The 10,042-nt window shown below is 41.1% G+C and overlaps 1 protein-coding gene across 1 annotated transcript; it reads right to left on the bottom strand.

The window, feature by feature from the left end:
* Window positions 1-7,441: 7,441 nt before the first annotated feature.
* On the bottom strand, window positions 7,442-8,798 carry LOC126595512 (F-box/kelch-repeat protein At1g23390-like). The gene has a single exon (XM_050261787.1). It carries the CDS (start codon window positions 8,741-8,743, stop codon window positions 7,601-7,603), a length of 1,143 nt encoding a protein of 380 aa, XP_050117744.1. The 5' UTR covers window positions 8,744-8,798; the 3' UTR covers window positions 7,442-7,600.
* Between the last annotated feature and the right edge of the window lie 1,244 nt (window positions 8,799-10,042).

The following is a 10,042-nucleotide window of genomic DNA, read 5'->3' as shown; positions in this document are numbered from 1 at the left end:
TATCCGGAGCCTCAGTACTTGACAAAACCCCAGAAGGAGGAGGCATTGGAGGTTCATCATTTGAAGCTTCATTACCAGGTACAGCCCCAGAGGACGAAGGCAATAAATGCCTTTGGAACAAACCCACAAACCGCTGATGATCAAGTAAAACCTTACCATCAGATTCCTTCATCTGGTCAAGCTTCCTCTTCATGTTTGTAGCATAGTCATGGGCGAGCCGGTGCAACTGCTTATTCTCATGCTTGAGCCCTCTAATCTCCTGTTTGAGACTCATCACTTCAGCAGCCAATGATTCAACTTGGCGGGTTCTAGCAAATAGGCGTTGGGCCATATTAGACACAGAACCTGCACACTGAACACTAAGAGCCAGAGAGTCCTTAACAGCCAACTCATCAGACCGTTTGGAAAGTAGTCTGTTATCTTTGGGAGTGAGAAGGTTCCTGGCCACCACTGCAGCGGTCATATCATTCTTCATCACAGAATCCCCAACGGTAAGAGGACCAGTAGGGGATATGAAGGATGGGCACCATATGTTGTCTGGAGAAGGCGTGGCTGTCTCTTCTCCAAGGTTCAAGTCAAAACGACGGTCGGAGGGTCCAGACATTTTCAAATGTGTTGAAGAAGGAAGAGGTCAGACAAATCAAGATCTTAGAAGTGCAAGAAATGAGCTTCTACTGGTAGAGATTCAAGTGTGCTGTGGAACTTAATGCCAGCCTCTATAAAAATCTGCACTCGACGGAGCTTCAGAAATCGAAGAGGCGTTTGCTTTCTCAAAAGCTGGGCTGCTCAGAGACCACGAGGGCCGATCTCAGAAATCGAAGAGGCGTTTGCTTTCTCAAAAGTTGGGCTGCTCAGAGACCACGAGGGCCGATCTCAGAAATCGAAGAAGCACCTGCTTTTGCAGCCTCGTCAGCACCTGTCACATGCACAATCAGCTTTGCGGAAATTACGGGCAATCTGTCGAAGATTTCTGGTGAAGTAGAAAGCACGTGAATCTTACTGTTCAATCACCGCTCTCCATATGCACCATCAACTCCTCGGGTACCACATATAACTTTGTCAAAGATCTCTGACAAAATTTAGGCACGAGAATTTCGAAGTTCCAGCTACCCTACTATTACCCATAAGGGTAAAGGAACAGCACCACTGCTTGACAACTGGAAAGTCCCTATGTGTGTCGACCTCCGTGTTTTGCGGCAAGACAGGTTGGCAAGAACGTCCAACCTTTACTCACATTCGAGAAAAGACTCCCAACATAATTACTTTCTAAAAAACCAGAGTAGCACCGCTTTCCGAATCTCGAGAGTCAGATCCTCGACGGGATTGCTTGTTCAAAAACCGAAGAGGCACAACTCTCAGAACTTCGAGAGCCAGATTTCCTTAGATAAAGCTTGTCTGTAATCTTCACACGTAACATCAGCTTTCCAGATACCACATACCACTTTTTCAAAGTGCTCTGACAAAATTAAAACACGTGAAGCTGGCAGCTCCCACTACATTGCTGTGACCAAGAAGGGTAAAGGAATAGCATTACTACTTGTTATTGGGAAATCCCTATATACATTGACCTCCCTCCTCAACGGACAGGCAAACCTGCAAAAATGCTCAACCTTTTCTCGCATTCGAAAAGGCACCCTCAACATAACCTCTCGAAATACTCAGCTTTATTTCCCCCCGATAATACCTCAGCAAATAAGCCACACCAAGAACAAGAGTATCTCATATCATCAGGGTCGAAAGCAAGAGTATCCCATATCATGCTTTCTCCCTATCTTTGTCTTTGTCCTTGTCCACACCTGCAGGACAAGGAGAAAGAGAGCAGTCAGTCGGAACCTGAAATCAAACCTCCAATTTGGAACTGACTGCCTGGAGCCTTTGCCTGGTTGCTTACTTAGCATTGCTCTCGAGTACTCATCCTCAACTGCTGTCAAGGTCACGAATTCCACCGGCAAATACCTCATGACAGTTGATCAGATATTGGCTCTTTACACTGAAGCTGCCAAGCGTGGATGAGTCACTATGAAGGAATGTTCTGAAGGACCATTTAAATGCAAAGGTTGCACACCACTTCTGCCATGCAAAAGATTGAAGCAGAAGGTTCAACGGTGAGCTGAAACAGATCACTACAGCACGACACCTTTCCATACCACATTCATTATTCCGTCAACAGCAAAAGTATCCCATATCATCAAGGTCGAACGTACTCTAGATTTGATGGACTTGTTTTGACCCTCAAATTTTTGAGTCGGCCTTATACTCTGAAGGGCACCAGAAAACCCTCCAGCACAGTTCAAGAATAAGCCTGTGGAAAGTTACTTCTTCAAAAGCAAAAGTATCTCATATCATCTCTTATCCATTTGCTTCTCCTTATCCTGGCAGTTGAATGAGAGACAAGGAGAATGAGAACAATCAACCGGAAGCCGAAGTCAAACCTCTGATCCTGGGTTACTTACTTGGAAGTTTGACTGCTTACCTTGTCTGTCACCTCTTTCGGCAGATCTCCTAGCTCGGCGACTTGGGGGACTCCTACTATAGGGTTTGTATCACACTTGACTAAGCCCGAAACTACAACTAAGCTTCAAGTGAAATTGATACATTACCTTGTGCGTCAACATCAGCTAAATACACCATTCCCGGATGGAGGAAAAGTACTTCCAGAGAAGGGCAGATGAAGATCAGACCACACTTCGGTACTTAGAAGTTTCGTGATTACTCAAGGGATTGGATCTTGCAAGTCCCCAACCGAGGAGTTTCCCTCACTCGGGAACTTAGGGGAGCACTGTTTGTACCATACTTGACCAATCCCGAAACTACCGAGCACCGGCCAACGCTATACTGTCAAGGACCCAGAAGAGTTCCCCTCCGACCAGGAGGCCAATCACTACTCGACACGTGTCAAGATTAGAAGCCAATCAGAGCGCAGCACGTGTCGACATCAAGAACCAATCATAACATGGCACATGTCAATGTGACAAAGCTACAAGTTTTTCTATAAATAGGGGTCATTCCCCCACAATATTGCCTAATGCCATTTTGTGTTAAATCATTCACAAGAACTCACTAAATTGAGAGATTGATCCTTTGTACTTGTGTAAGCCCTTCACTACTAATAAGAATTCCTCTACTCCGTGGACGTAGCCAATCTGGGTGAACCACGTACATCCTGTGTTTGCTTCTCTGTCTCTATTCATTTACGTACTTATCCTCACTAGTGACTGAAGCAACCAAGCAACCAAGCGAAGGTCACAAAACCTGACACTTTCTGTTGTATCAAAGTCTTCGCTAATTTTGTGCATCAACAATGTGAATGAATTGGAATTAAGTGGCAATGTCTTGGAGACAAGTGGTGATCATTCACATGGAAACAATGTTGAAAACCTTGAAAGGGACGAGTCGACATCACCAGATAACTCACTGCCTGATAGCTCACTGCCAGTTTCCTCACCACCGGATAGCCCTATGTCGCCAGCTACCTCACAGTCGATCTTGAGTCCCAATAACCATAATCAATCGTCTTCGATCCCGGATGCACCACAACCACGTCGTCTCCCTGATCGCGTCAACCGAGGTATTCCTAAACTTACTTATGAAGCCGACCCTAAATGCAAAACTAGGTATCCAGTGAGTAAGCCCAACCCTGAGTCTAATGTGTTATACCCGTTAAGTAATTATGTGTCTACCAGTCCCCTGTCAGAATCAAATAAGTCGTTTGTGCAACAATTATCTACTGTATCTATTCCTAACAGTGTGCAGGAGGCTTTAACTGATCCACGTTGGCAAGTAACAATGAATGAAGAGTTGAAGTCTTTGAAGAAGAATGCTACCTGGGAAATCATAAATTTGCCAGCTGGTAAGAAACCTGTGGGATGCAAATGGGTCTATACTGTGAAATACAAAGCAGATGGGACGGTGGATCGTTTCAAGGCAAGACTGGTAGCAAAAGGATACACTCAAAAATATGGAATCGACTACACAGATACATTTGCACCTGTAGCCAAGATCAACACAGTTCGTGTTTTGTTGTCATTGGCTGCAAATCTTAATTGGCCCTTACAACAGTTCGATGTGAAGAACGCCTTCTTGCATGGAGACTTGACAGAAGAGATTTATATGGATCTTCCACCGGGATGTAATGCTCCAGATAAATACAAAAGAAAAGTGTGCAGGTTGAAGAAATCCTTGTATGGCTTGAAGCAGTCTCCTCGAGCATGGTTCAGAAGATTCACAAAATCTATGAGAGCATTCGGTTACATACAAAGTAACTCTGATCATACTTTGTTCCTGAAAAGACAGAATGGGAAGCTTACTGCACTTATTGTGTATGTAGACGATATGGTGGTAACAGGTAATGATCCGGAAAAACGTGGGGCCTTGCAAAGATACATGTCTACAGAATTTGAAATGAAGAACCTTGGATCCTTGAAATATTTTTTAGGGATTGAGGTGTCGAGAAACAGTTCTGGAATTTTCTTGTCTCAGAGGAAGTATATTATTGATTTGTTGCACGAAACTGGCATGTCAGCTTGTCAGCCAGTAGCTACACCATTAGAAGAAGGATTGAAGCTTAGTGTTGATCCTAATCAAGTACCAGTTGACAAAGGAAGATACCAAAGGTTAGTAGGCTGTTTGATGTATTTGGCACACACAAGACCGGACCTTGCTTATGCCTTGAGTGTAGTGAGTCAATACATGCATGATCCTGGAGAACAACATATGAATGCCGTGATGAGAATATTGCGATATTTGAAGGGAAGTCCGGGCAAAGGAATTTTGTTTAAGAGGAATAATCACTTTAGTGTTGAAGGTTATACTGATGCAGACTGGGCAGGTTCCATTGATGATAGACGCTCAACATCAGGTTACTTTACGTTTGTTGGGGGTAACTTGGTTACATGGAGAAGTAAGAAACAGAATGTGGTTGCCCGTTCCAGTGCAGAAGCAGAATACAGAGGTATGGCTTTGGGGATTTGTGAAATTTTGTGGCTTAAGCTTCTGTTAAGCGATTTGGATATACAACATGATCAGCCCATGAAATTATTTTGTGATAATAAAGCTGCTCGTGACATTGCACATAATCCGGTACAACATGATAGAACAAAGCATGTTGAAGTTGATCGGTTCTTCATCAAAGAAAAATTGGAAGGGAAAATAATTGAAGTACCGGCGATAAGAACAGAAGATCAGTTGGCAGATATCCTCACAAAAGCTGTTTCGAGTCACAAGTTTTCAAGTTTCTTACACAAGTTGGGCATGAGCGACATATATGCACCAACTTGAGGGGGAGTGTTGACTTTTGTATTTTATGTAGGATCCCTAATTGATATGTAATCCCATGTAATCACTTGTAATTAGTTTTCTTTCCTTTTATGTTAGGGTTGTACACCTATAAGTTCCTCTCATTGAGAAGAATATATTATTATTCAAAGCATTCTCTTCTGCAGGCTTGCAGCCATTCATATATTCCAAGTGGATCTTTTCTGCTGGAATATCTTGACCGTTTTAGATTTATTTGTATTTTTATTTAAGATTTGGTATTAAAAGTATTTTATTTAAAAACGTTTTTAACAATTTAAAAAACACTTTCAAACAAGTTCTAAAATGTTGATCGTTTAATCCAACTATTATATGTATCAAATTTGAAACATTTTTAGTAAACATTATCTTTGAGGAAAGACAAAAAAAAATGACTTTTTAATTATTCTAGGAGGAAGTGGGCTTCATTCAATGAAATGCCTTGTTTGGTTAGCAAAGGAGGTTGTTTACTTTCTTATGCACTAAAAGCTTATACCGAAAAATAAACGATTAGATCGTTTAAATATCATTTAATCCAACAATCATATATATACGTGATCGGAAATAGCTATGTAATCAAATTCAGCTAATGCTAGTCAAATTTTTATTGGTTGCAACTACATCGCCACCTCCTTAACTTAGCAGACTTAAGTTGCTCATCAATCTGCAACTGCTTCCTGTCCTGCCTATTGTCTGCCAAGACCCCGAATTTCCGTCCCTCCGGAGCTCTTATTCGACACCCAGCTGTCGGATTCATTAGCCTTCGATTGTGACTCTCATTTTGTAATGAGCAATGCTATGAGATCAAATTGCAATGATATGAGATCAAATTGTAGACAAAATTTTGTAAATTAAATGATATAGAAGTTGATAATTTGATTATTACTTAAACGTTGAGAAACGTGTTTATTTTATATTTACGATACATCATTTAATTTATAAAATTTGTATTAAATTTAGTCTATCTATCATTACTCTTTTGTAATTCATCGTTCCATTGTTCTTCTTTTTGGGGGTGGTTGGATATGGAGCGTAATAATTCATCTATTGAAATCTTTCTAAATCCATCATTACTTTGCGATTCCCAACCTTCCACACACCCAAAGCATGATAATTCATCGTTACCTAACGGGTAATGCTAAAGTTGTTAAATTTGTAGATAAAATTTTATAAATTAATTGACATAAAAGTTGATGATTGAGTTATTATTTAAGCGTTGACAAACATATTCATATCTATTGATGATAAATCATTTAGTTTACAACTTTTATTATAAATTAAATCTCCTTAGCATTATCCTTACCTAATTCATAACCCTAACTCAGACGAAGAAGATGATGTTTTTTGTTTTGTATTTATGTTTTTAGTTTATTATTTATATTTATTTTTAGCTTTGTTGGTTTAAGTTTTTAAATCGTTTTAGAAGATTTTTATAATAATCTAGGTGGCACCATATGATTTTTTTTGTCTATCAATTAGTTAACAGGATACTCTTTGTGAGGATCGTGGAGATCTATGAATCGTGTCCGTTCATTGTATATCATGCGGTTAGTTTTTGTTGGTACTGTTTGTGTTTAATTTTAAATAAAAAAGATTAAAATGATTTCTGACTACATAATGTACGATGAAAGGACACAATTCACGGGTTTCCCGTTTTTTCACAAAGAGGATCCGGATTCATCACTTACAGAAAATTTGATGAAAGTGAAAGAACCAAATAACCACCACGGGGTGGCCGAGTGTTTGGAGACAAATTTCAGACTTGTATTCCACACGGATTAGATTTATGATGCTAGTGGATCACAAGATGGTGATTGGAAAGGTTAAAATGCTTATGTGCGACTTCATGACCTCTAAAATGATAGACTATCGTGACGAAGTCACCAACTATATTTTGATTGAAATGTCCAATTCATGGACCAGCCGTGATCAAAGACAGAATGTTCTGTAGAAAATGGAGATCAACAATAAGACTTTTTATAAAAGACATAATTCTAACACACATGAGGGTTTAAATTTGAATTGTTTTACAGAACTATTTTTGGTTACCCCATGAAAACCATTAGTCCCATTTAGCTAATTTTTAAACTGAATCAAATAACGTGGTGTTAATGATTAAATTATTAGCATTACCCTTTCATGTAACATATGTCACGATTATTTCGATTTATTAAATTCAACGAAAGCTCTCAAAACAACATAGTTCTTGGTAAATTGATAGTATTCCATATAATTCTTTTTTAAAAAAATATAAAAAAAATATTCCTTATATACGATTAATCTTCCGCCATGATTCTTGCTGCCTTTTTCAAACCACTTTCAGCGCTCCAAGTTGTACGGCTTTATGCAAATCCGGTAGACCAACATTCGAACACGTCACCACCAACTTCTGCATTCGGGTGCCGTCGTTCACAACCGCATTCCCTACGCTCCCCCACCTGCACCCGTCGTCGACAAGCTCGCAGAGGATCAGCTCCTCCGGCGACAAAGTGTTATGCAGGCACACCATATCTCTCGTGCAGCTCATCGAAACCGTCCCCGCGCAGTCGGTCTCGCCCTTCAGCTTCTCCACCATCGCCGGCGGCATCTCCCCGATCAAAGTTTTGCACTCAAGCGACACCCCGTTCACTTCCCACACTTTCATGGTTGTCAAATTCCCCGCGCTTCCGACCGCCTCCACCAAAATAAAGCGGCCATTAGCGAATCCGGTGACGGCGCCGAACACCGTCCTGTCGGGACACAGATCGTATGGTCCACACCACGTATTGGAATCGGGATCGAAGGTGTAGGTCAAACCGGTGTTTTTATCCGTCACGTACATTTTGCTGTCGTCGACGGCGACAGAGAGCCACGTGGAGGCAGCCGAGTCCTTGAGGATAGCGGGCATTGAGTTGCACGTTCCCCATGTGCGCTCCCTTGTGTCGTAAATTTCGACGGCCAGGGGGTCGTCCTCGTAATCGCAGGTGCCACCTGCGACGACTATGCGGTGGCCCACCAGCGCGACAATCGGGTCGGTGCGCCAGACCAACGGGGCGTTCACGTGGTTCCATGTGTGGTGGAGGGGGTCGGTTGAGAAGGCGAATTTGGAGGGAGACAGCATGTAGAGGAGTGTGGAGTGGGAGCATCGGAGGGTGGAGATGGATTTCATGGACGGCTGAAAGTGGATGTCGATCCAAGCGTGCGAGGCAGGGTCGTAGGCACGTGCGTTGATCTTGTAGGGAAACCTGATGGTTTGGGCGAGGACAATGAGCCAGGGCTTGACGTTTCGTTTGAGGTGGCGGAGGGAGGAGGAGACGGCGCGGTTCCAGGACTTTGACACGTGACAGGCAGGAACGAGATGAAGGAGAGGCACGTGGTAGAGTATGGCCTCTAAGATGTCTCCGTAGAGTGGAGCTTCTTCCTGGTCTTCGATGCTGGAGATTTTGGTCGGAATTTGAACATGCAACGCCATTGCTAATTGTTTTAGAGAGAGAAAGGAAGGAGAGAGAGGGAGATGATTAGTGGGAAAGCTGTGCGTGGCGGGATCTCTATATGGGGAGCGTGAAGTGGATAGAATTCATACTTTTTTGACTAAGACGTTTTTTTGGGTTAAGTTTCTTGACTAAGACTAGGCTTAACTTTAATTATTTTTTTAACGAACGATATTATCTACATTAAGATTACATTTAATTTTATAATGAATTAGCAATAATGTGATTTAAATTCGTCTTTGTGATAATAGGGCTTAAGATTTTTCACTTATAAATAATGAAGAATATTATTAAATCGTAGTATTAATAATACTAGACTGTAACATTAATGACATTAAAAATTCATTTTGAACAAAAAGAAAAAAACATGTTAATAATTAGAGAATAAAAAACAGAGAAGCGTGAGGTGACCGGTGGAGTAGGGCGGGGCGGTGGACCTGACCACGACTAGATATTGGTGAACAAATAAGAGGATCAATTCACGCCGTCCATGTTGGGGCTTCACCACCAACCAACCACATTTTTTATTATTTAATCCAGAAGTAGTATAATCCCAGAGAGGTGTAGATGACCTAGCCAACAGAAGTATTAGCCAGCCAACCACCTAGGACAAATTTGTCCGGTCCAAACTACACAAACGAAGACTTCTTGATTCAATATTCAACTCAAAAGGGCAGAGACTAGCTAGCTAGCGAGCCACTCTTTGAATGGTCTGAACTCTTAACTTATGACTCATGACATGCATTGATTCTTTATGGATTCAAAATACCATGTTACATGTATGATGGGAAACTTATATAGAAAATGTTTACCCTTATCGGGACGTCTTAGTTCAATAATACATCGTTATATGAACAAAAAATTTACACAAAACAATGTATTATTGAACTAGAATGCCACGTAATAGGAAATTACTAGTTCCATGTGGATGCTTCCCTAACATGGGATCATTCAAGTTTAACCACTTCGGAAAAAAGAAGCCATTTGGATGGCATGTATCAATTGTGTAATTCAACTTTCTTCTTTTATCTTATTTCACTAGGTAGAAAATCCATTATACATAGAATTAGTAGTCTCTTTACACGTGTTCACGTGCATGCGAGAGACCCCTTTTCTAATTACAGGTGTTACTCGTCCCTTAAGATGTGTTATGTTAGTTGTTTTCTTTCTCATACTGCGTCTAAAATAAAATATGACATACAATTGCAAATAAAAGGAAATATAATATATCTAAGTCGCATGTAAAATGCGTGAAAAAAGAAAGACTCCATCCATGCACG

This window comes from Malus sylvestris, chromosome 13 (assembly GCF_916048215.2).
Source record: "Malus sylvestris chromosome 13, drMalSylv7.2, whole genome shotgun sequence".
In the NCBI taxonomy this organism is placed as follows: domain Eukaryota; kingdom Viridiplantae; phylum Streptophyta; class Magnoliopsida; order Rosales; family Rosaceae; genus Malus; species Malus sylvestris.
This window is presented reverse-complemented; position numbering and strand designations above follow the sequence as displayed.